At 30.6% G+C, this 26,960-nt stretch overlaps 1 protein-coding gene and 1 non-coding gene across 2 annotated transcripts; both read right to left on the reverse strand.

The window, feature by feature from the left end:
• Window positions 1-3,564: 3,564 nt before the first annotated feature.
• On the reverse strand, window positions 3,565-8,025 carry LOC137810452 (G-type lectin S-receptor-like serine/threonine-protein kinase At1g67520). Its single transcript, XM_068611717.2, has 7 exons — window positions 6,781-8,025; window positions 5,818-5,928; window positions 5,510-5,706; window positions 5,105-5,165; window positions 4,388-4,625; window positions 4,150-4,300; window positions 3,565-4,055 (listed from the first exon to the last, which is right to left on the reverse strand). The coding sequence occupies exons 1-7, from the start codon at window positions 7,937-7,939 to the stop codon at window positions 3,750-3,752; spliced, it is 2,223 nt and encodes a 740-aa protein (XP_068467818.1). The 5' UTR covers window positions 7,940-8,025; the 3' UTR covers window positions 3,565-3,749.
• Window positions 8,026-15,697: 7,672 nt separating this feature from the next.
• Window positions 15,698-15,770, reverse strand: TRNAR-CCG (transfer RNA arginine (anticodon CCG)). The gene has a single exon. It is a non-coding gene; the product is annotated as a tRNA-Arg (tRNA).
• Window positions 15,771-26,960: the final 11,190 nt, after the last annotated feature.

Here is a 26,960-nt window from a genome sequence, read left to right on the forward strand (position 1 = left end):
TGAAACCAAATCCTAAACCCTATAAAAACCCACATAAACATTCTCAAACTACAACTATGACTTACTTAAACATTTGTGGGCATTCTATGAGATTAAGGGAAAATGATGATATAAGATATTTATGATTAATCCACTCTCAAACTTTAATATGTGTGAAAGCATATTACATTAATCCACATACATTTCCAAACTTCGTTGCCTTAACCAAGGAACATGATATGATGTTGATTTCGATTTTTGTGATTAAAATGTGTTTAAATATATTTTGAATTATTTCCTTTTGGCTCATGTTGCTTCTTGCTTTATTTCAATTTGTTTTTGCTAATCTTGATATAAGATGATAGCAAGCCCAAAACATCAAGATCCATTCGAAATAGAGAAAAACTTATAAGGTTCAGAGATTTTATCTAGAAGAAAATGGGTTATCATAATTCTGTTATGTTTTTTTGTTAGAAGCTACAGCTGTCTCATAGATATTAGCCGACAATGATATTATAAAATGTATCTATGTATTCAAAGGAGACAGAGAATAATACTGTTAGAATTTCATATCTTTAGTTAGTTCTTTTTCACAATATGTTACCATTCACCTCTCTTCTACACATTGATGTCATTGCTTCACTATACCTTCTCACTGTTCAACCACTTTCATTATCCTCCCTTACATAAAATAATAAATTTCTATATAATTATTGTTATTAGAAAAATAAATACTTAATTTCACAATTAAATATGCAAAAACAAAATTTACATATCTTTTATAAATTTTGAATAATTTCACAGTTAGAATGTACTATAAAGGAAAATTGATTCTAAAACTATTTAAAGCAACTATAAAATTATCGTTTGACCAAAAAAATGAAAGAAAACTTTAATACGAAACTAAATATTTAACATTGTAAGTAATCAAAAAGATATGTGAAAAATAATATCAACGATTTCAAAGTACCAAGAAAGTTAGCATATATATATATATATATATATATATATATATATATATATAAACCATTAAATCTAAAGTAAATAAGCATATAGAGTAATTTGGTAAAAAGGCACACGAAAGCCATAATTTGGTGAGACATTTTGTTACAAATTATTAGTGTTTATTTTAAATTCTACTTTTGGCCTCTCTTTTCTATTTATAAATCACTTCAACGGTTATTTAGCTTTGACATTTGAAGACATGAATCTTTCTCTTATGGAATCGCAACGTATTTTTGGTCTTGTCTATGATTCTTTTGTGTTTCTTCTTTTAAGGGTAGTGACCACTTCTTTTGTAAATTTCTTCTTGGTTTATTTTGAATTAATCGATTTTTAATGTCTAATAACTTCTTCTATATTCTTGTTTTGTCAAATTCCATTTTAATTTAGGAATAGTCCTATCATTTTCTTGTTAAAGATCAATTGTTAATCTATTATGGATTTTATCATATTAAAATATAAATAATATTAACTTTATCTCCTTTATATATTTAGGGATAGTAATTTACTAAAAGAAAATATTAAATTAACTTCTATCAATTGCAACGTCATTAGTGTTAACTAAGTTAACCCTAACGTGACATTAAAAAATATTTTTTTTAACTTTAAAATTTACATATTATTTATATTTTTTAATTAAATAAATATTTGTGTTAGTGTTGACTTAAACTATGCTAATAGAGTCCACTTGGATGCTAACTAAGTTAGTTTAACCAATTCTAATATGACACAAAATGTAAAACATTAGGATTTAGGTTTATGGTTTAAGTGTATGGACGTTAAATTAAATAAATTTTAAAATAAAAAATATTAATGTGAGTCAAACAGATGCTAAATTAAATAATTTTAAAATAAAATATATTAACATGAGTTAAGAAGACACTAAATTAAATAAATTTTAAGAAAATATTTATGTGCACAAAATGGACTCTAAATTAAATAAATTTTAAAATAAATATTTGAGTTAAAGTCTAGCTAATGTTGGACACTATTATAGTCGGTTTAGTCAATTCTATAGTGACGTTAATTATTTTTATTTTTGGGATTTATATTTATTTAATTTAGTGTCAGCTAATTAATTTATATGTTATGAATATGTGCGTCTTCATGATAATAAATAAGAACCGCAAATTATTTATAATCTTAAGGCCCAAATTTAAAGGTGATAAATCTCTTCACCCACAATTTTTCTCTCTCACTTTCTATATAAATCTCCTCACATTCATTTCCTTCATTCACACTCAAATCTCCTTACACTCATTTCCTTCATTCACACTCAAATCTCCTCACACTCATTTTCTTCCTCAACATTCATTTCCTTCATCTACAATCATCTCATTCGGTCACACTCATCTCCTTTCATCCACACAGATCACCTTCATCCACAAATATCTCCTTCATTCACACTTTTTTCCTAATTCATTCATTCAACTCATCTACTTCATCTACATTCATCTCCTTCATCAACACTCATCCCCTTCATCCACTACAATTTTTTCTATTCTTTTGTTTATATTTCATTTTGTTAAATATATGATGTGTTACAAGAACTTTTTTTTTAAATTACTCTCATTAGTGTCGGTCAAACCAATGCAATTTAAATTAATATTAAAATGGGTCAAGTCGAAGCTAAATTAAATAAAATTTAAAATAAGAAACATTAGTGTTGATTAAATCGATGCTAAATTACTTTAATTAAAAATTCAATTTGAGACAAATTAGTATTGATTACGTTGACACTACTTAGAGTCAATCTTCAAAAGTCGATATTAATAAATTAGCGTCAACAATTTTAGAGTCGCACACACATGAAAATCCATTTAGAGTCGACTTTTATTTAACGTGAGCTTTTAGTCAATGTTAAATAACTATTTTCTTGTAGTGGCTAAAGGAATTGATTATTTATAAAACTACCTAATTCATAAATAATTTATATATTTATATTAATTATCCATGTTTCTATCACTATGTATTATTGAATTTTCATAACTTTTTAAAGGCTTGAATACTTCATGTATTGTCGATACCGAAAAGGTATCATTTAGTACCTCGGTCATTTGGTCAAAACGACTTTAGCAGGTCATGCGGCTGAATGACCATTGTCTCCAAACCCATCTTAAATTATATCAGGCTTCCAACCCAGTAAGACGAACCTGCAATTAAGACTAATTATAATCAAACGACTAATCACTCTTTAAGCACGGTTAAGAGAGCATCGGGCTCTCATGGGCCTGGGATAATTCCTCTTACAGGAAAAGACCCATGGCAAAGCTATAAATAGACAAGTGTTCCATGGGTAAAAAGTAATGACTATTCAAACTATAAAACTTGTGACCTAGACATATTTACATCTAACTTGAGTGTCAAAATGTCTTTGCAGGTACACTCAAGAGACTTAGAGATTAGAGGAGTAGAGTAAAGGAGATCTTGATAGACGATATCCGACCTTGGAAGAACACTTCATATATGATTTGTATAGTATTAAAGAGTATTGAATATATCAATGTGTAAAACAATTTAAAGTTTCATTGAGTACAGGTAATAAGCTTCAATGCTAACAGAAAAAACATGAGAAGAAACGTCAAGAAAGCAAATTATTAGTATTATTATGAATCAACTCTATATTCAAAAATAGATACAAAGGTGGTGTATATATAGGTGGAGAAAGGAATCTGCATTCAATATATAGCAGCAATCATAGCTATCATAATTGAAAAATAACAACTTCACAAGTAATCAATACTCTATAACATGGTAACTTTTTGCAGTCAAGTTGAAGATACATAAAGGGAATTCTCGTGTGTAGAATCTAAACCAAAATCTCTGGTGGATGTTTCTTCCCCAAGGACTTTTGTTCTAACATAATAAGCTGGTTTTTTAGGCACAGTAGTAACTTTACTTTTGTTGGCTAACATAGATACAATGTTAGAGATGGAGGGGCGATCATCTGCATTTTCTTCCACACATAAAAGACCAGCATGCACACATCTTAGCACTTCATCCTCTGAAAATGAATCATTCAGTGATGGATCCACCAACTTAAGAACCTCACCTTCTTTCCATAGCTCCCATGTCTACAATAGTGATTATTTTCCAAGTTAATTTACCAATCCAATACAAGAACAAGAACAATGTGTTGAAACAATAAAGTAAATTACTTAATCGTACATGTCCTACTAGATTCAGTTGTCTTTCATCAGTGTAGAAGCTATTGTTTCTTTTACCACTAACAATTTCAAAGAGCAACACTCCAAAGCTATACACATCAGATTTTGTTGAGAAAACTCCTTCCATAGCATATTCAGGAGACATGTAACCACTACAAAAAAAAGTAAATAATTAAAAAACATGTCACAAAATAACTTAATTTATACAGCAATTGTGATAATGAACTTGGTTCACTCACTAAGTGCCAACAATCCTGGTGGTATTTGATTCAGAATCCTGCTGTGTGAACATTTTTGCTATGCCAAAATCAGAAATTTTGGGGTTCATATTGGCATCAAGGAGTATGTTGCTAGCCTTCAAGTCTCTGTGAATGATTCTATGTCTTGAGTATTTGTGAAGGTATAGTAATCCTTGAGCAATTCCTTCTATTATACTGAAACGCTTATTCCAATCTAGCAACTGATTTTGTGTACAATCTTCCACAAAGAAACATCAATGTCAATGTCATTTCATGATAGAAACGGCTGTAATGTAACTACTTAACCATCATAGTTTGTGTGAGAGATTAAGCTCAAAAGTTATGCAGCAGAATGCTATTAAATTGGTGAACTTTACTTCCTAAAATAGGAAACTCAATTATTGGTCTAATAATCAATTTTTGAAGCTGAAAATAAAGAATTTATCAGAACATGAAGGGGTTCAGAATAGTTCTCTTAAGGAATCTTTTACCAAAGAATAGTTCTCATTTTTTTTTTCATATGCAGATCCAACACCCTATGATCTTCAAAGATCTTAACATTCTTACCAAATAAAATGAAGTCCAAGCTTTTGTTAGGCATATACTCATAAACCAAAATCCTCTCGTCTTCGTGAATGCAGTAACCGAGTAGCTGAACCAAATTTGTGTGCTGCAGTTTAGATATGACTGTTAATTCATTTTTAAATTCAAGTAGACCTTGCCTGGAAGATTTTGAAAGTTTTTTCACAGCAACTTCTTGCATTGTAGGTAGAATTCCCTGAGGTGAAACCAAAAAAATAATCAGTCCTCTAAAAGAAAACAGTAATGTTATACATATGTTAATAGTAGAATTCATCTGGACTAAAGATAAAAACATTTCATATTATATGGTTTGTTAAGATAATTTTTATATGATTATGATACTATATTAAAAATTAGATTTTAAGTCTAATTCAATCTTACAAAACGGACTTATAAGATGAGGTTTACACTTACTTATATATTATTTTATATATTATGAAGTATCTTTATTTTTTTTTAATGTGAGATCTCCAATACTGTATATTAACAATTTGATGTCATCTTTTAAACCATGACACAAACAATGAACAAAAAAGTCACCTTATAAACTGGTCCAAAGCCTCCTTGTCCTAACTTGTTTTCAGATGAAAAGTCATTTGTGGCTTCCACTATTGATGCATACTTAAAAACCTTGTCATGTTCATCCTTTAAAAAAACTTCTAGTTTTTCTGCATAAGAAGATCTATTGGAAGCTTCAAGATCCTCATTCTCAATCCCCATTCTTTTAGCTTTAAGCTCTATTAATATATTACAGACAAAAACCATAATCAGGGAACAGTGATACAAATCATGAAGTAAAACATGTTATAGAAATGTAGATTATAAAGTAAAACATTATTGATGCATACCTTCAAGGGCATATTTTCTTTTCCTTAAGGCTCTATGACACAGAAGGCTAAGGCAGATTATGAGTATAGTTGCTCCTATTGCAACAATTGCCCATATCCATTTTTCTGTACCTATTAGAAAAATATTAATTTATATATATAAGGAACCAATTTGAGTTATTTTCCAGAATCTTTTTGCAGTTTGTGTAATCTTACAGATACAACTTCATATGATAAAAAACAAGAAATAATACTCATAAGAAATCTATTGAAACCAAGAAATAAAAACCTAACTATTATCCTAGAATAAATGAAGTTTACCAAAACAAAATCTGTTAGGAGGAAAAGACCTTCCTAAAGACAAGAGACATCTTAATTATGATAAAACCCACAAAATTAGCTAATAAAAGTAAAATACGAATCCTTGTTTTGAACTATAGATGTAGATATGACTGGTTTAAATATATGTTTTAGTTTCCATAAATATAAAGACATTTGGGTTGTATAAAAATTTTAATCTTTTTAAATTTACATATTTAATGAAAAAAGTACTATAATTTTAGTCCTTCTTTAAAATTGTTTCTAATTAAGTGCTTTTAAAAGTAAAGTGAATACTGGGTTGTAAATAATCACAAGCCCTAAAAGTTATAAATAGTTTTAATTGAGTGATAAACGTTTCCCTAACAAGCTTATTAAATTGTAAAAGTTCACATAAACACTTTAATCATTCCTCTCATCCAATACTATTCCACCAGGTAAACAGAAATCAACTTTAGTTTTAAAACACTTTTTAAAGTAAAAAGCTATAAAAAATAAAACTTCAACTTTAGTAACTTTATGTTTAAAAAGAGTAGAAAAAACATAAAGGTTATCACTATTAGAAAATATATTTTTAACATGTAAGTCATAAAAAGAAAACATTTTCACAGAAATGCACATCTAACCAAAAACAAAACTTAATTGCAAGTTAGTACATAGACTTACTTTTGTGATGGTTGCTCTTTACCAGCATGTAAAACTTATCACCCTCGCTTGCAATGTTGGTACCCTTGGTTGTATTCCACAGAAAGAAGGTACAACCAGTTTCATTATTATAAAGATGAGTGAATCCAACACAGTTGCAGTCTCTCCAGCAAATAGCTTGGCAATCATTTATGCCATAACTTGAATTTGCTTCATCTCTTGTCATGCGCAAGTCAAAATTGGCATAACCTTGCTTCAGTTCAAAGGCATCACCAGAATTTCTGCAAGAGGGTAGATCCTCCCACTTTTGGCACCCTTCATCTGTTTTGTATCCATAACACTGATCAGCCCTTGCAACATCACCTCCATTCCTGTTTATCACTTGACCAGTGGACAACAGTGTCCATTTTGTGAGCTCTTCCTCTGAACTCCTCAATGTGATGTAGGCTTCATTTTCATTTGAGACAAACACTATTTGGTGATAAGCCTCCCCCAAGATGTGCTTCATCTCTTTTTCACCAGCAGCCCAGTAAAGCTTTTCTCCTCTCTTGATCTTCAACTGTCTTGTTTCGTGCTCCCATTCAAGCCTGAAGGGACCAGGAGTAGGAACATATTTACTCAGCAATGAAACCAGTGACCATTTATGACCAGTTTTGTGATTCACACCTAACTTCATCCCTGGGAGCAAAGTGTCTGCGGGGAAATCAAAAGTTTCCCACAACACACCAATTGCAGACCCATTGGGGTGAAGTTCTTGAAGCACAAAGCTACCTGTGTCCAACAGTGTAGCCACAGTGTTGTTGATAGCTTGAGGTGGTGAAAAAAGGATGATTTCTCCATGTTGAGATTCTATTTTGAGTACCCCAGAATGATTCAATGATAGAACTGCAGAATTTATGTCAACAGGTTGGTCTCTATTAGCAATCCACACAGCCCAAAGATCCTTCTGATCATATATATATAAGATAGCTTCACTCTCACCATCAGATATTGGGTTAAAGTACATGCAGTAGTTACCCTTTTCTGAATATAGTTTGGCCTCTCCTCTGGCCTTCAACGTATCACCTGGCCTCAAAGTATTGTTGGTGGCTTCACCATGGACACAAGTACTCCACCACCACAACAAGAACCACGTCAGAAGTGGCAACACATGAGGTTTTCTTTCTGCACTGCAAGCCATGATTTCAGTGATACAATGATTCAGTTGCGGAAAGTTTAAGCTGCAATTAAGCTTTTGGTTTTGTATAATATAGGGTTGTTATTCATGACAAGCTGTCTCTATAAGATTATTATTATTTTTGGATAAAGTTAAGCATAAACAATACAACCCCATTATTTTGGGAGAAATTATTCAAAGGATCTTTGTTACGTTACGTGATGAAGGTGGAAGGTAATTACACATATATATAATATTAGAGTATGAGTTAGTTTATGTACCGTTTACAACCCACTCAAATAACATTTATAATATAATAAATACACAATAAAGAAATAGTTACAAACAATATTGAATGGGTTAAATACACTCTGAAATATACGAAAAATATCTCAATGCAACCATAAAAATTGATGAAACCAAAAGATACACCTCCACAATATTCAGGAAGTCACTATGCATGTTCTTATTAATGACTATCCAGCCCACCAGGTAAAAGTTCATGAGTCAACACTATAAATAGAATGTTGGTAGAAAGAAAGACTCACCTAAATCATAACAAAACGTCACAGTGCAATCGCAGATACCCGACCGGCGGAGCATCTATAGCAAAAGAATAAATATTGAAGGAATTGGAAGACAACCGACACATCAACAAATTGTGTACCCAACGAACAGGTATTGTCTAGCCCCTCCCTACTCCATACAATATCAAACATATTTTAGTCTCTTCTTTGAGTTAAGTTACTTTTTTTTTTAATTTAAAATCAATCTTTTTAGTCCCTCTATCCACATGCATACTTAAATATTGTGAAAATAAGTACTTTAGAAATAAAATAAAATGTAACTACGTAATATAAAAAAACTGGTAAATCGAAGTAAATAGGTTACATGTAATTATTAGTTATATAAAACAAAGTTTTTAAGAATTTTCATAATAGAAAGACAAAAGGAAGAGTTTAAATTTGAGGGGAAAAAACTTATTTCAAATATAAAAAAATTGTAAACATCAATACAACCAATTATTTTTGTTCCTTTTCATTTAGAATGATCCATTACTTTTGTATGAAAAGTAGATGGCACTTGTTCGTCAGAGTAATTAATTAACAGACTTTATTCTAGGAAAGATCCATGTGAACAATGGTGGTTGTAACTTTTCATTTAGAAGACTCGTTTGCATATATATAATGAGTGAAGACATGTGTTATTTTTCAATTCATATGTGTTATTTTTCAATTCAATGTGAATTCAAGACGTTTTATCTTAAAGTTATATATACCCTCCCACTTTCTATGTCAAAGGTATATTATAAAAGACTTCTACCTTAAGAAAAAAACTTTAAAGACTTGGACTTGCTTTAATTCCTCGTGTAAAATATGGATTTAAAAATATGGATAACTAAATATATTTTAATAAACAGATAGTGAAAAGAGAAAAATATTAGAGGTAAATAAATTCTTTTACCTCAAATTGGTTAAATTGAAATTAATATATCTACAAACAAGTTCAATAGTACCAATATATAATCTTTCTAATCAATAATTTATTACCTTTTATTACTTTCGGAAAAATATTTGTCACAATTTTTAAAAGGTTAGGGCAAAATAAGTAAATAATGACTGCATTTAATGATTTAAAAGTGATCATTGTCAAGAGAGAGAGAGAGTGAGACTTTTGTAATTAGAACGAATTTTATGACGTACTTAGTTTAGGATCATTGTTAAAATAGCAAAACAATGGTTTAGTATAAAAATTATTGTTAAAAGACAAATAGAAGTATAAATTATCGTTAAAGATCGTTATTGCTTGTTTAATTTATCTAGGTTCTTATTCTTCTTTATGTCATCTCGTAATTCTTTTCCTCCCTATCTTGAATCCTTATTATCTGTTGGTTCATAATAAAGTTTTAACTGTTCAATTAAATTTAGTCAATTATTTAGTTTCTAAATTTAGTCTCTAAAACATTGGTTGTTAATTAGATACCAATTTAGAAATTATTTACCAATAATAGAAACTAATTTAGAAACCAATTTTTTTTAGTTTCTAAAATAGTCTCTAATTTAGTTACTATTGTAACTAATTATTTTGGTATCTAAAAATTGATTTTTATCTCATGATTTTTTTTGTAGTGGAGTATATCCATCACCTAAAGAGGATGACAAAAAAAAAATAGTAAGGATGGGGATGAAATCTTGCTCTTAATTAACCTAATAAATGTTACACATTTTTCTAAATTTCTTCACTGCTCAAGCTTTGTGGAATAATTAACACGAATTTTTAAAACACTTCAATTAATATTTCTAATAAAATATCATAACTATTATTTTAAATAAAATGGAATCCACGACATAACTTTCACAACTATTTTTGCATAATTTTAAATACATCTTATACTGAATGCTTACAAAATTTTGTTATGAACAATTATTTTATAATGTCAAGTTCATGACCTTACATAAATTCGCTTTTAAGGGCACTACTTGCTTAAACATTGTTGCTCAAAGAGAAACATTTGGAAATTTTTTTATTTGATCTTTCCTCGATTAAAGTGTCTTACATTCTCTTATTCTTAAACAAGGCCACTTAATAATTGGGTCACTTAAAATGTCAAATATAATTATTTTAAGTGATCTACAAATATTTGATTATCTCTATCTTTTATTTTGCTTCAAACAGAACTTCAATACATTGGCTATTGAACGAGTTTAAGTAACATTTTTTTTTAAGACATTTGCAATATTTGCATTTTGTATTACATATTCTTAGTGATAGATTTTGGTGTCACAAGGGATGGTTACTAACACACTAAAAAATTCTTTTATGACATTTTAGGGATATATATATTTTCATTATAAAACCTGTTATAATTATTTGCTAATTATAAACTCTGACTATTTTCTCAAAAATTGTTACAAATTATGACATGTTCTCACAATTTATTATCACACAAAAATATTTTTTTTATAATGATTATCATAATTAAATTAACATATTTATTAAATATTAAGCATTAAAAATATTGAAGAAAAAAAACTAGAGATACTAATTGTACTGGTCGGAACTAGACAAGTCCTAAATATCTCGGTACCAACATGTTAAAATGCATTGAGATCAAGAGATGATTAACAAGGCTAAGTCATATGGAGAACTAGGTAATACGCTCTTAATCATGATTCATATGTTAATTTTGGTCCAATCGTAACAGGACTCGTCACATACATATAAATAAGCACAACTTTCAAGAAAAATGTACATCATTATTATGCATTTATTACACCAAATATCAAACACTTATTTGAGCATCAAAACACCTTTTGTAGGTATCCTCCCAACCAAGAGCGACGAAGGAAACAAAACTTGATCAAAGGTGGTGAACAAAGATGAATGAAGGAAGTAGATCCCAACCGAATCTCTGAAGATAGAAGAGAAGGAGCGAAAACAATACCGACCAACCAAAACGAAAAAGTCAATTGTTGAGTCAGTAGAAATTTTCTTAATATTTTTTTTTGTATAAGAACACTAGTTTTAATAAAATTATAATTTTAGAGTTGCTAAAATTTTATTCAATATAAAACAATACACCCATCAGTGATGCAAAATGGTCAAAGCAAAGCAATATTAAAACAAATAGAGAACATAGTGGTAATCCATCTAGTAAGATAAAATCATTTAAATTTTATTTATATATAAAATGATATTGTTGAATTAAATTAATCTTTACATATTTAAACTTGGAAGGAGTTTGGGTATTATGTGATTATAGGAATTTTCTATCTTTACTAAGTGACTTGTCTTCAGCCATAAAACAAGACAAATTTAATAACCCTTTTCAATTATTGCTACATTAAAACCTTGTACCAAATTAGAAATAGATACTATTATTAGAATTGTATACTCTTGGTTTTTGTTTATCAAGTTAAGATTAAGTGTTTAACTTTGTTTTGCAACGCTCAATCAATAGTATTTGTTATATTAAACATTTTAAATTTTTGAGAAATTTAGTTTTTTTTGGCAAGATTAGTTGGTACTGGTAAGTTAGTTAGTTAATAAGCTAATTTAGTGAAATAAGTTTTTAATAAACTAGCTGATAGTAAGTAAATATAAAATAACATAAAAAATTATTATCTAAGTTTATTATATAAATAAAATTTATGTTTCATTACAAAAAAAAATTATTAAATAGAAACTAATTTTAGAGATAAAGAATAATTAGTTATTATATTTGACTGAATTAGATATTATTTTATAGATATAGACTAAAAAATTATTGGTATCTAAAGTAGTTATTATATTGTTCAAAACCAAAATATTCCTTCATGTTTGAGAAAGATGATTTTGCAGGGTTGGTCTTGAAGGGATCCTTCAAGGATTAAGAAACTTAGGATTTCTCTTAACTCAAAATAGGCTTTGAGTCAAAAGATATCTTCATGGGAAAGAAAATCAATCCGCTGAGCAAATTGGTTAGGCGCTAAACGGATAGCCAATTTGAAGTGAAGAAATGTCTTATAAATTTTGAATCAACATAGAAGATCATGTGTGTCTTGCAAGAAAATATTAAGTCAAATTTTCATAAAAAATACTACACACAACATTGGATCACTTTAAGTTAAGAAGTTAGTTCGTCTTCAATGTGCTAAATGTATACATACATGTAACCTACACAAATGTTGCTAGAGTGTTATTCCAAAGTAGGCTTGATAGATGTTGTGAAACCCTCTTCAATACTAACATGTTCCTCCATTCTATCATATCTTTTCTTACTCCACCACCAACACCAATTATTTTTGCTCCATTTACACCCTACTTCATACACTCCACCTCAATTATCAAGAAAACATCCATCTAATTTTTGAACATGTAGTAAACAAATACCTAAATTAGCTTGCAACAAAGAAAAAGATGAGTGGAAGGATTTTACATTCATCCTTAACCATATTCATGTTGTAAAATTGATTGTTTTATTAAAACACCATTATCAAAAGCCCCATTCCTAAACACCACAACATTTCTCATACTCCAAATACACAATATCATTGCACCCCATACAACATACCACTTACCTTTCCAAGCCAAAAATCATGTTGTCAAAAATGATAGCTAGACTACCCGACAAACAAATAAATTTATCTACTGACAAATAACATGACTTACAAATGGAATTCATTTTCTATAATTAAATAATAAATTATCAAATTATTCAATTTTCATATCACATAGAGAACGTCTCAAGTTGTTGACTAACTATACATTTTATTGACTAACTATAATTTCTCTTGTGAACATTATCCTTAGTTGTTATCATGTTTCTAATGCTTCACTTGTTCTTACATGGTCTTAAAAACAATTAACTCCTTCTTCTCTTCCACTCGATTTCTCGACTTCTCGGTTACTGGATCAACTAGCTTGGACTCTTTGTTATATGGGCTTGAGCTTGTTCTCGGCTACTGGATGTGGACCATCATTCAACTATTAGATTTGGTTTAGCTCTCGGTTTCTAGGTCCTGGATCACTCTTAGATGTGTGTACCTGCAAGGGGCTCTGATGATAAAGTCATAATCAATTTGTTTGATTATCAGATAAAAGAAATTCTACTTACCTGTTAAACCGACCACCTATTTATAGTGGTTGTTGTTGAACTTTAACTGGATTGGACTTTTTACTTTTCACACCTTGCAATTACTAAGTATATTTTTAGTATTTTGAGCTTATTTATTGAACTTTAATACAATGTTATTTTATTCTATTATTTATTTATATTATTTTAACTTTCAATATTCTCACAACCTTTCGGCCTGTTCCTCTCGACCCAGTTAATACATCGCCAAATGAAAAAAAACAACAACTTTGGGTGGTACCTTTGGTAGCCATATATTGGGGCAAATTGCATTTTGTTTAGAAACTCACTCCATTTAATGAAACACATCGTAATTTAATGTTACATTGTACCTTCCACCTCCCTCATTAACCTAAATCCAGTTTTCCTTTTTGTCCTTCACTACTTGCACTCGTAAAATATCTTACATGAAGCTTTGTAACAAACTTAGCTCCATTCATTCTAATTTCTCCACCACTTCAAGTCTTAAACCCATTCATCTCAACCTAAGATTGCTCATTAATCAACTTCTCACTCTTTTCTTTTGCATTTAATTGATCTCTTGGATAATTTATTGCAAGACATTTTTCCCATAAACATTTGTCAAACCAAAAGCTAAATTTTTTCTCTAATCTCCACTTCATTATTGCAAAAATCAATTATCATTGTTATTACCCTCACACACCAATCATAATGTGATGCATTCATATTTGAATCCACTTCACTTATCAAAGAACTCCATTCATAAAGAAACCCTCTAGTGACAAAAATTCCATCTCTATTTTGCTAACAAAGCTTGATCAAACAATTAATATCTTTCACTACCAAACACCTCCTTTTTTTCCACAACATATATCTTTCCAACTTAACAAGTTATTTTTCTCTCCTCCTTTTTTTTCCCCATAAGAAACATATTTGCATGCTTCTAATCTTTCTTGCCACACCATAGGGAATTTTATAGACTGAAAGAAAGAAAAGAGATAAAGATGACAGCATATAGAGCAAAACATCCCAAGAAACTGAATAATAGATCTTTTTGTAATCCACTTTAAACACTAGACATTCTTTATGACATCTTTTAACTCTATTCACAGCCTCATTGAGCTTCAAAACACTTTGGAACATATTACTCTTTCCCATTGACCATCTAGAAATTTTATAATTTATACAATTAGCAAATTGTAATTAAATCATGAGTTTTAATAAATAAGTTGAAGTAACTTAGTGAAAATAATGAGTTTCTAAATATTTGTTTCACCATGTTATCGGTAATTAATTAGATAATGAATAGAAATAAAGGGAGACATTATTGTGAAAAAACTATATTCTCTTATTTGTTTTCGTTATTGTAAAAAGGAAGAATATTGTTTTTTTCTAAACAAAATGAGGATACATTGAAAGTAAATTATTACATTAATATTTTAACATTTATATATATATATATAGATAGATAGATAGATTATATAATTATATATACAGTAAAAAATATTTATATTTATGTTTTTAGTTATAATAATAATTTAAAACATATATAAAATAATAAAATAAAAGAAATAGATTAATAATGATAAATTATTTTACTTTTTCTTTATTTTCATTTTTTATTCAATTTAAATATTTTTATTTTTATAGTTATTTTTAGTCTCTCTTTTTTCCCCTCTTTTACTTTCCCTCGTCTAATAAAAGAACAAAAAAGAAATGCTATTCTATTCTTAGTTAGCAAATAAAAAATAAATAAAAAAAAGTTATATTTTAAAGTATATATAAAAGTTATATGCATGAAACTTTAATAGGAGCTATAAAAAAATGAGAAATGTTTAATTATAAATAAATTACAAATAACTACATAAGCTAATGGGGAAAATCTATTCAAAAATATAAAAAAAAAAGATAATTATTAACTAACAAGTTAATCTCATGAGAAATAAAGAAGAGGTAAATGTAAAATATAGGTTGAAGTCTCTCAACTTGTGATTTTCAATGTGTCTTTCTCCACTGAAGACAAATTCTTTTTAAATTTAAATACCCTGAATTTGTGTTATCTTTCTTAATAAAGGGTTATATACATACTTAATATAAAAAGAAAAAAATTATCGTAAAATATGTATAAAAAAAAAGTTGTAAAATATCTTATTAATTGTTATATTAAATATTAAAACAACATAAATTAAAAAATTCATTTAAAGAAACGATCGCGATGGGACTCGAACCCACAGTCTCCCGCTCCGGAGGCGAGCGCCTTATCCATTAGGCCACGCGATCACATGTTTAATTTTAAGACATTTTATTATAAGTATTTAACTTATAATACTTAAATTGTCCCCAAAGAAAAACCAATGTCAAACAAAAACTCTTAAATAAAATTTAGGTCCTCTATTTTTATAAATGTGTAACTTTAATTAGTATAAAATTTTAATTGTAAATTTAGTTCTACAACTTTTTAATCAAATAATTATAGTTCATTACTAATATGTTTTTTCTAACAGAAAATGCTATTGTGTACATTAACAACAATAAGATTAATTACTTATTTATATAAATTAATATTAATAACAGCTTTTAATTATACATTTTATTATCATCATCATAAGAAATATGTTAAAAAAAATTGTTAGCAGTTTGATGAGATATTATGTTAGATTAAAATTGTTTTATTATAGAAGCATAGAGAAAATAAATTTTTATGTTTATAACCAAAAATTTACGTTGATAAATGTACAAGGACGAAAAATAGATTTAGGTAAAAATAAATAAGCACGACTAGAGTATATGTACTGTGTAGATTATTTTTACATTGTTATAATTTTAATGATCCAAACAAGTTCCTTTAAGACAACTAAACATAAAACTTATTTTAATTAAGCTCTTTGCTAATTTAATTTTTGAAAATACAATTAAATTTTACTATTGCGATTGTAATAATGACTATGATCATATCATAACATAGAAATAAAAGTTAATACATAAACAACATGAAATGCAACCCATGCGTCTGATATAAATTTGTGAAATGCAACTCATTGACTAAAGCAAGGTCCAACAAATTGAAAAACTTTTCAAACTTATTCATTAAGTGCAAACTAAAGAAAGTTCAACAACAATCACATCTTTATAATTTGAAATAAATGCAACTATCTGATATAATTTGAAATAAATGCAACTATCTGATGGTTGATTAGGTCATTTTATTATATATACACGAGGATAAGTTATATTATCTATATTTTTTTATAAGGATTGGAGCATCTTCAAGTACTTTTTTTTTAATTTAATTCATTATTTATTGATCAAACAAAACAAAATCAGTATTGAAATAATGAGAATATAATATCTAATTAAGATAGTTGGGTCAAGTTATCTTCAAATTGAAAATTGATTTATGATATCATAAATCAACCTAATATCTAATAACAAATTAATCACCTCAATGCTTCATAACCACTTTATTGGATATTTCACTAGGTCCAATAAGCCTATAAATATAGTTTCATTCTCGAGGGAGTAGAAACTCAATCCTATATACTCACTTAAATATTATTATATCTCTCTAAGTTCTTACTAACTTGAGAGTCGAAAAATCTTCTGCAGGTGAATCATTACTCGATCTACATCATTAAAGTTCGACAACCCTTCAACGTAGAAGTCATTCAACCCATACAAATTCGGGCATTTACATTAGCCGATTCTAACTCGTTTTCTAGTAAGATACTCAATTTATTTGTGCACTGAAGTTTGATTAGGTAGTATTTAAGATTCATTTTCATTTTTTTTTCATGTACTTTTCTTATTTTAATGGATTAAGTTAATGCTTTTATTATATTTTCTAAATCAAATTTTAGTAGGAAAGAGAAATTCATTTTGATTGAAAATGTTAGTGAGGATTCTTATGCAATTTAAGGGTTGCTTAGTTTAGAACATAATGTTGTTGTAGTGCAAGTTATCATGATCAGACTCTGATGGTTGTGCTACTGAAGCGTAGTTTTCTGTTAGCCTTGTAACTAACTCCATGCTGTTGCGGCATTGACAGTAAGAAGTTGTTAGAGTTAGTTAGATTAGTTTTGCTTATAAATAGAGGTTGTAAACAGAACTAAAAAGATATAGAGATTGATTTTACTTGAGATTACGTTGTTGTTGTAATGCTCTGTTTTCGATTAATAAAATTCCCAATTTCAATACTTTCAAACTCTCTCAAGTTTCTCTTAGTAAATTTCACGTTAGTTTTCAATCACAATAGAGAGCCTTGTACCAACAAATTGGTATCAAGAGCATTGGTTAAGATCCAATTTCCGCAATGGCAAATCAAAGTACGACGAGTTCCCAATTTCCAGCGAATCTTCCGGTGTTCAAAGGCGAGAATTATGATCGGTGGTGTGCGCAGATGAAGGTCATATTCAGATTTCAAGATGTGCTTGAAATTGTGAATGATGGAGTTGCAGAATTGGCAGCAGATACCAATGAGGCTGCAAGAACCTTGCATCATGATATGAAGAAGAAAGATGGAAAGGCTTTGTTCATCATACATCAATGCGTTGATGGTAATGTCTTTGAGAAGATCATTGAGGAAGAAACGGCGAAGGGAGCATGGGAGACTCTAAAAAGGCTCTATGGAGGTGATGAAAAGTTAAAGAAGGTGAAGTTACAGGCTTTGAGGAAGCAGTATGAGGTGTTGAATATGAAAGAAGGTGAAGCCATATCAGAATTCTTTTCAAGATTGGTAGTCTTGACCAATCAGATGAAAACATGTGGTGAAACGGTCACTGGTTTGCAGAAGATTGAGAAGGTGTTGAGGGCCTTAACTGCAAATTTTGATCACATTGTAGTTGCAATTGAAGAGTCTAAGGATCTTTCTGTTATGAAGCTTGAGGAGTTACAAGCTACTATGGAAGCTCATGAGATGAGGCTGAAGCAGAGGAAAACAGAGAAGGGAACAGATCAGGCTTTGCAAGCAAAATTCACCAAGAAGGTCAAAGATGAGGCTTCATGGTTCAAGAAGAACAAAGAGAAGTGGAAAAAGAAGAAGGGTAATACTGAATCTGAGAACATATGTTCAAAGAATCAGAATGATGCCAAGAACAAAGGTGCTTCTAGTAGTAAGAATCCAAAGAAGAAGGATCTGAATGAGGTACAATGTTTTTGTTGTGAGAAGTATGGTCATTATGCAAGAGATTGTCCAAGTAGAGGATCAAACAATCAAGGGAAAGATGAGGCTCAGCTGGCAGAAAGTGACTCAGATGATGCAATGTTGATGGCTACAACACAATTGGATGATGACACATCAAATGTGTGGTACCTAGACACAGGTTGCAGCAACCACATGACTGGAAACAGAGGTTGGTTTGTAGATCTGGATGAATCTAGTTCTAGAGGAATCAGATTTGCAGACAATAGTCAAGTGAATTCTGAGGGCATTGGAAGCATCATGGTGAAGAGGAAGGATGGCAAAGAGGCTATCATCACAGATGTGTTGTATGTGCCAAGCATGAGGAGTAACTTGATTAGTGTTGGTCAATTACTTGAGAAGAATTATACAGTGAAGATGGTGGATAAAGAAATGAAGCTTTTTGATTCAAAAGAGAGATTGGTTCTTAAAGCTCCACTGTCAAGTAACAAAACCTTCAAAGTGTGCATTAACATGATTGATCACAAATGTTTTGTTACCACTATTGCTGATGATCAGAATTAGACATGGCATCATAGATATGGCCATTTGAATTTTAGGAACCTGAGCATGTTGAATGCAAAGGGTATGGTGACTGGTCTTCCTAAAATTCAGGTTCCAAGACAACTTTGCAAAGAATGCTGCATTGCTAAGTCTGCAAGAAAGGCATTCAAGCATGATTTACCCATGAAATCATCACAGAAATTGCAAGTTGTACATTCTGATTTGTGTGGTCCTATGGAGGCTCAATCTATTGGAGGTAATCACTATTTTCTCACTTTCATTGATGAGTACACTAGATCTGTGTGGATATATATGATTGAGAAAAAGAGTGACACCTTCCCACAGTTCAAGAAATTTAAGCTACTTGTTGAGAAGGACAGTGGTTGTAGCATTAAGAAATTGAGAACTGATGGTGGAGGTGAATACACTTCCCTTGAATTTGCCAAATTCTGTGAGAATGAGGGCATAATTCATGAGATTGTAGCTCCATACACACCACAACATAATGGCATTGCTGAGAGGAAGAATAGGAGCATAATGAATATGGCTAGAAGTATGCTCAATGGAAAAGGAATGCCAAAGAGGTTCTGGGCAGAAGCTGCTGCTACTGCAGTGTACATTCTGAATAGAAGTCCTACAAAGAAGCTGCAAGGTGTGACACCTTATGAAGCATGGACTGGTGAGAAGCCAAGTGTTGGTCACTTTAGGGTGTTTGGCTCACTGTGCTATAGACATGTACCAGAACAATTGAGAAAAAAGTTGGATGATAGAAGTCAAACAATGGTGTTCGTTGGTTATCACTCAACTGGTGCTTACAAATTGTATTCACCAACAGATCACAACATGGTCAAGAGTAGGGATGTACAATTTGATGAGGCAAGAGGCTGGTGCTGGAATGAAAATTCAACACAGAGAGAAATTGTACCACCTACAGTTAGAGCCACTCTTGATGACTGTGATGCTGAAGAGAATCCTATCAGGGTTGGTGCTGAAACTGGACCTGAACAACCAGCGGTCAGAAGATCAACTAGAACAAGGGTACCTTCAGTGAGATTGACAGAGTATGATGTGTTTCCTGATCAAGCAATAGGCTAAGAGGGTGAATTACTTGAGAAAAACATGTTAGCTGAATCAGAACCAATAAATCTCGAATTAGCAATGAGAGATTCAAATTGGTTAGATGCTATGAAAGAGGAATTGGCAGCTATTGAGAAGAATAAGACTTGGGTACTTGTGTCACAAACTGAGAAGAAGGCAATTGATGTAAAGTGGGTTTACAAGCTGAAGCTGAGGCCAAATGGTGAGATTGCAAAGTATAAGGCAAGGTTGGTAGCAAAGGGGTTTCTGCAGAGGGCAGGTATTGACTTTAATGAGGTATATGCACCAGTAGCTAGACTAGAGACTGTCAGGATTTTGGTAGCAATAGCAACACAGTATGGATGGAATTTGCATCAACTGGATGTAAAATCTGCATTTTTGAATGGTCCATTAGAAGAGGAAGTCTATGTGAAGCAGCCACCAGGTTTTGAAGTTAAGGGTCAAGAGAGCAAGGTGTATAGGCTCAAGAAGGCACTGTATGGGCTGAAACAAGCTCCAAGAGCTTGGAATAAGAGGATTGATAGTTTTCTGATAAAGGCAGGATGCACTAAGTGTGTTTCAGAACATGGAGTATATGTGAAGGGCTCTAGTAAGTCTGATCATATAATCCTATGTCTTTATGTGGATGATCTACTGATCACAGGTGCAAATGAGCAAGAGAATATGAAGTTCAAGTCAATGCTGATGAAGGAATTTGAGATGAGTGATCTAGGAAATTTGTCATATTTTCTAGGGATGGAATTTAAATTCACTGACAGAGGGGTCTTTCTTCATCAAAAGAAGTATGCTGAAGACATTTTGAAGAGGTTCAAAATGGCAAACTGCAATCCAGCTATTACACCTATGGAGACTGGTTTGAAACTGAGCAGAGAATCACTAGGGGAGCTTGTAGATGCTACACTGTACAAACAGATCATTGGTTCACTGAGATACTTGTGCAACACTAGACTTGACATCAGTCATAGTGTTGGGTTATTGAGCAGATTCATGGAACAGCCAAGGTCATGCCACTTGCTTGCAGTCAAGAGAATTTTGAGGTTTATCAGAGGAACTACTGATCATGGCGTGTTGATGCCAAGTGAAAACAATTTGAAGAAAATTGAAGTTTTGGGGTATTCAGATTCTGACTGGGGAGGTGATGTGGATGATAAGAAGAGTACTGCTGGGTATTTGTTCATGATTGGGAAGGCATTGATATGCTGGAGCTCAAAGAAACAGGATGTGGTAGCTTTGTCATCGTGTGAGGCAGAGTATGTAGCTGCATCATATGCTGCTTGTCAAGCTATGTGGATCAAAATGCTATTGGAAGAAATGAGGATTTGTGACAGTACCAAGGTGAAGCTGCTGATTGATAACAAGTCTGCAATTGATCTTGCAAAACACCCTGTTAGCCATGGCAGGAGCAAGCACATTGAGAGGAGGTATCATTTTCTTAGAGAACAAGTGAATGAAGACAAGCTTGATGTGGAGCATTGTAGAACCGAGGTTCAGTTGGCTGACATACTGACCAAACCTCTTAAGAGAGTGAGGTTTGAGGAATTGAAGAAGCTTATGGGAATGGAAAGCTTGGATAACTTGTACTAGGAGGTGTGTTGTTGTAGTGCAAGTTATCATGATCAGACTCTGATGGTTGTGCTACTGAAGCGTAGTTTTCTGTTAGCCTTGTAACTAACTCCATGATGTTGCGGCATTGACAGTAAGAAGTTGTTAGAGTTAGTTAGATTAGTTTTGCTTATAAATAGAGGTTGTAAACAGAACTAAAAAGATATAGAGATTGATTTTACTTGAGATTACGTTGTTGTTGTAATGCTCTGTTTTCGATTAATAAAATTCCCAATTTCAATACTTTCAAACTCTCTCAAGTTTCTCTTAGTAAATTTCACGTTAGTTTTCAATCACAATAGAGAGCCTTGTACCAACACATAATAGTATTGGTTCTGATGATAATTTACAATTAGGGTCAAGTTTCTCTTATTTTGTTTACTTATTTTTAGGGTAATCTTTAATTCGATTCACATAATTCAATGTTAGAGTGAAATGCTTTAAATCAAATGTTATTTATGTTTTTTCTCCTTAACTTATTCAGTCTTTAAAAAATATATTTTTTCATTATTGTTTTTATTTCTTCCAATTTTTATTGTTAATCGTCCTTTGTTATTTTTTGTGGGGTATTTTTTCACTGTCCTATTAAGCAAAAGAATTTATGAAAATCAAGAGAAGTTTTGTTGAAAAAAATCCAATGTAAAAATAATTATAAGAAAAAATTGAAAACAAATACATTCTTGGTAGTCAATGTTTGCTTCACATTGTCTACTGCAATATACAAACAAATTAAAAAGAAGTTTCAATTCAGTTTTTTTTTTTTCTCTTTATGGTTCTATAACACCATAATTGATCTTATTTCGATTAGAAAAAGAAAATTCTTATTGTTCCACTTTTAATTATTTCTTAAGAAAGTCTAAATGAGTGAAATATGAGTTTGTTAAATGTAATTTGAGTGAGTGTCTTTATTCTCATTTTATTTTTCTAACTCAATTTTTTAGCATTTTAATCGAGTGAGGTGAAAAAGAAGGAGAGATTGATATCAACTTGTTATTGATGAATGTTTAACAACAATTTCAAGTCTTAAATGCAAGATTGAATAATCTTCAATTTACATTGAGGTCTACAAATTAATTAAAAGGAGATATTTTTTGTGTGTGTAAAATATTAAGGTGAAATAATAATGAGAGAAAATTGGAGTATTTGTTTGATTTGTTGAGAAACATAGTGGGTTAATATTTTGATACTGTCTCAATATAGTTTTATTTTATAATTTTATAAGGATTAAAGTATTAATAATTTTTTAAGAAATATTTTAACAAAACTTAATTTGAAAATTAATTTTTGCCTTTTATAAATATATAATTAATTATGTTGAGTTCATTGTTTAGTTTTTATCCCAACTTGGTAGTCTCAATTCAAACTTTTTTTTTATAGAAGTTTGTTACTCATATGTGTCTAATTGCTTTAAGAATTGTTCTCTAATTAACGAGCATTAGGCAGTTGGACTGAATGTTTTTTTCTCTTACAACTCTAGCATGAAGGTATATCATTTTTATTAGCTTTGGATAAATTTGATATTCTTCGTCAAGAAATATTTTTGAATCTCGTATTGAGCGAGAGTTGTTGTAATTCCTAAGTCAAAAGAGTCAAGTTCTTCAACATCGATCCATTGCTTGTTGTGAGAGAGATAAGACTAGTGGTTATCTTTACAAACTACAAGGAAACTCTATGTGAGGTAGACAACGTGGTTGACGTCTCAAAAGTTACAAGGGTTTCTTGTTAAGGAAGTTTGTGAATAGTTTCTCTTTCAATGCACAAGTGTAACCTATTGCAACGTGACACAACTTTTTATAAGAGGTAAGGGTGAAATGATGCTTTGGGCTATTTTGAATTTTTGGCTCAGTCAATTCACCTTTACCAACACTTAAATACACCAATTCATAACTTGTTTGTTAGTGACATGTGTTGTGCATGTGAGCATGTTAAACATGTCTAATTACTTAACATGCGCACATGTGAACATGATGCATGAGTAACGTCCGATGAGTATGCATTTAACATTGCTAAAAGACTAATGGTGGACTAAGTTAAGTCCCACTTCATTTACTTGATAAGTGAACTGAGTCAACTGTAAGTACAATTGAGAGTTGTCGAATCCACAGGGAATTGTTGTTACCTGATGACTCTTTTTACGGCAAGTATACCGTGTCAAAAGTAATAATTTATCCCTAAGGACGAATATTGAATCCACAAAAGAACAATTAATTTCTCAAGTATAATATTCACTAAATATAAGACAATATGTAAAAATTTATTTGGAAAGTTGAGTGTATGATGAATTTGCAAGAAATTAAATAAAGCAATGTAAATGATTGGTATGAGTTAATTGGGGTTCATCCTTCTCACTCATCTGTATTTTTTTTCAAAAGATTATAATATTCAATCTTGATTGATATTGATGCACATATAAAAGTCATTCATATCGATTCCTTGCATACAAAATTATTAAAAGAGTCTCCTAAGTATTGATTCCTCACATATTTATAAAAATTCTTTATCATTATGAACAGATGTTATAAAACAATTAACATTTCAAATTTATTCCTAACATTCAAATATGTTAAGCATTATCATTTAGGTCAAATACTTAGAAGTACTTTCCAATCAAATCTAAGGATCAAAATCATGAATAGTTTCAAACTTTGAGAATAAAACGATAACACCAATCATCAATCAAGAACTGAATATTATAGATAAATATCACCTCAATACATAAGAGTTTGAACATATTACTCCCAATCCCGAAGAAAAGAATTAGTCATTCATGGTGGCTATTACAAGCATAGACAACAAGAAAAGAAAATCTAGAGCGATTCTCCTTGATGGTTGCCTCCTTTAGGGCTTCCTTCCTTTGGTTCCTCCCAATGATCCCAATGATGTCTAGGGTTATGCCTCATGCCTTCTATTTAACCTAATTGGGCTTGAGCTAAGTGACAACTTTATTCATAATATATTTATATGCTTCATCTCTCCTTAAAATCCAAAAAATAACACAAAATTGGGAATAAATCATTCTTGTTCATCTCATAATCCAAACATATGTAAAAGGTTAAAATTCCTAAATTAGAGGTTGAATTATAATTATTTTATCAATTAAAGTCCATAAGTGTCTATCTTTTTGTATGAAAGATTATGAATTATGACACTTATCATTACCACAAAAGAATTATCTTTTAAGATGAAGTGATATGAAAATTAGAGATAGTTTGCATATTATTTTTATAAATAACTAACTATTAAGCATAATAATACTACTAAATATTTAGATCAAGAGGTCAAGTTTGAACAAATAAGTGAAGTAAGGAGATAACAATTTAGCACGGGTGTTGAGATTGAAATAACTTTGTGAATTTTCTTTGTTATTGTTATTTATAAATGCAATGTTTATTCAAACTCCTTGTTCCTTATGATCAAACCAAGTCGATTTCTGGTGCAAGGTTATCTAGAACAGTAAGTCACTGTTATGGCTTACTTCTACATTAAGATGGAAAAATTTACCAAAGTCTCAGCTTCGCGCTCTACGACCATTGAATCCTATGGTTGAGTTTAAATACATGAAGTCGCCTTCAGGCCTCATTCATGTTCTATGGACAATCAATGGTGGTTCCTCACTATTGAGCATTAAGAACACTACCAAACCCAATGAATTTGAATTTAAATAGAAACATGAATATATAAACAAGAATAACTCCAAAAATATCACATTGTTATTAAATCATAACAAAATAGTTTTAGTAACTCATAATAAGATCTTATAGTGAGAGTTCAAGTATGAGAAGCTAAAGTAGAACAAACATGGATTCCTGAGTGTTGTAGGCTAGCTTAGGCTTCAAGATTCCTCCTCCAAAGATTAGTCTTCACTTCTTCAGAGGCTTGGCCTAATAGCTTGATTAATTTTGATGTTCACACTCTCTGAGCCTAAACAATAAGAAACTCTATATTTAAGCCTCCTTGTGGATCTCATTTGATTCTTAAAATCTCTCATCCTCTTGATTTTTCTAAAGGACTCAAAATGCTCTTCCCTCTCGGTGGTTTGAAATGTTGCCCCGAGGTCCCTATTTATAGATTTTTTTGAATGCGATTAAAAGGAATTCAACATTCGCTCAGTGCATGCCAATCCACTTAGCGAATTAGTTTTCTCCATCCTTAAGTAATTGGCTCAAGCCATTTTCTTAGCAAAATTGGGTTTTTTCATGATTAAGGATGCTATTTCACTTAGTCCTTTGGAATTTGCTCAACTTTTTTATCTCTGAATTTCTTTGATTGTTCTGGCATCAATTCACTCAGTGTATATAGATGCGCTCATCATTTTGAGTGTTTTTCATGGAACTTGCTCTATGAACACAATCTGATGAGCCATTCTTCATGTGTTGTACGAATTGACTCTTTTTTTTCTCAATCCTTGTGTTGCTTGGTTTTCTGCATTTTTTTCTACAAGAATTTTGTAAATTTCTTATTTTTCTCTTTATCTTCGTGTGCAACTTGAGTTGGAGGGTTCTTGGCATATTTTTCTCTAGTTTTTATACATATTCTATACAAATTACATGTTGAACAAGGTGCTTTGATGTATCCAAGTCCAAGTGGAATGCATGAAAAACTTTGTTAATGGTTTTCTGTGTGTGTCTAGTAGTCTTTGATTTGTTAATCCACTCTTTATGATGATCCAAAGTTAATTGAAATGAGTTTTCTAAAGGATGTAAAATTTCAACTTGTTGAAATGTTGATTCAATCAATTGTTTTACACTTAGTGGCTTTTGAAATGAGTTAGAAAATTTTGGCTTTGATTAACTTTGCTGTCAAGCCAATTCAACTGGTTGATTCGAGAATTCAATCGATTGTTTTTTTTGAAAACCTTAACAAAATTTTGTTAAGTTGTACCAATCTGTTTTAAATGATTCAAATTGCTTTGGGTTTTTGAATTAAATGCTTTGACCAACTGATTGGAGTATAAAAAGGTTGTTTTACGCTCTGGGTCATTAACTAAGAAAGAGAAATTAATCAAAAAGTTTTCAAGATTTCAAAAGCTTTGGATCATATCAAGTGTGGAATAGGATTGGATATTGTAATTCTGAACTTTAATCTTTGAT

This window comes from Phaseolus vulgaris, chromosome 11, assembly GCF_051622355.1.
Source record: "Phaseolus vulgaris cultivar YP4 chromosome 11, ASM5162235v1, whole genome shotgun sequence".
Taxonomy (NCBI): domain Eukaryota; kingdom Viridiplantae; phylum Streptophyta; class Magnoliopsida; order Fabales; family Fabaceae; genus Phaseolus; species Phaseolus vulgaris.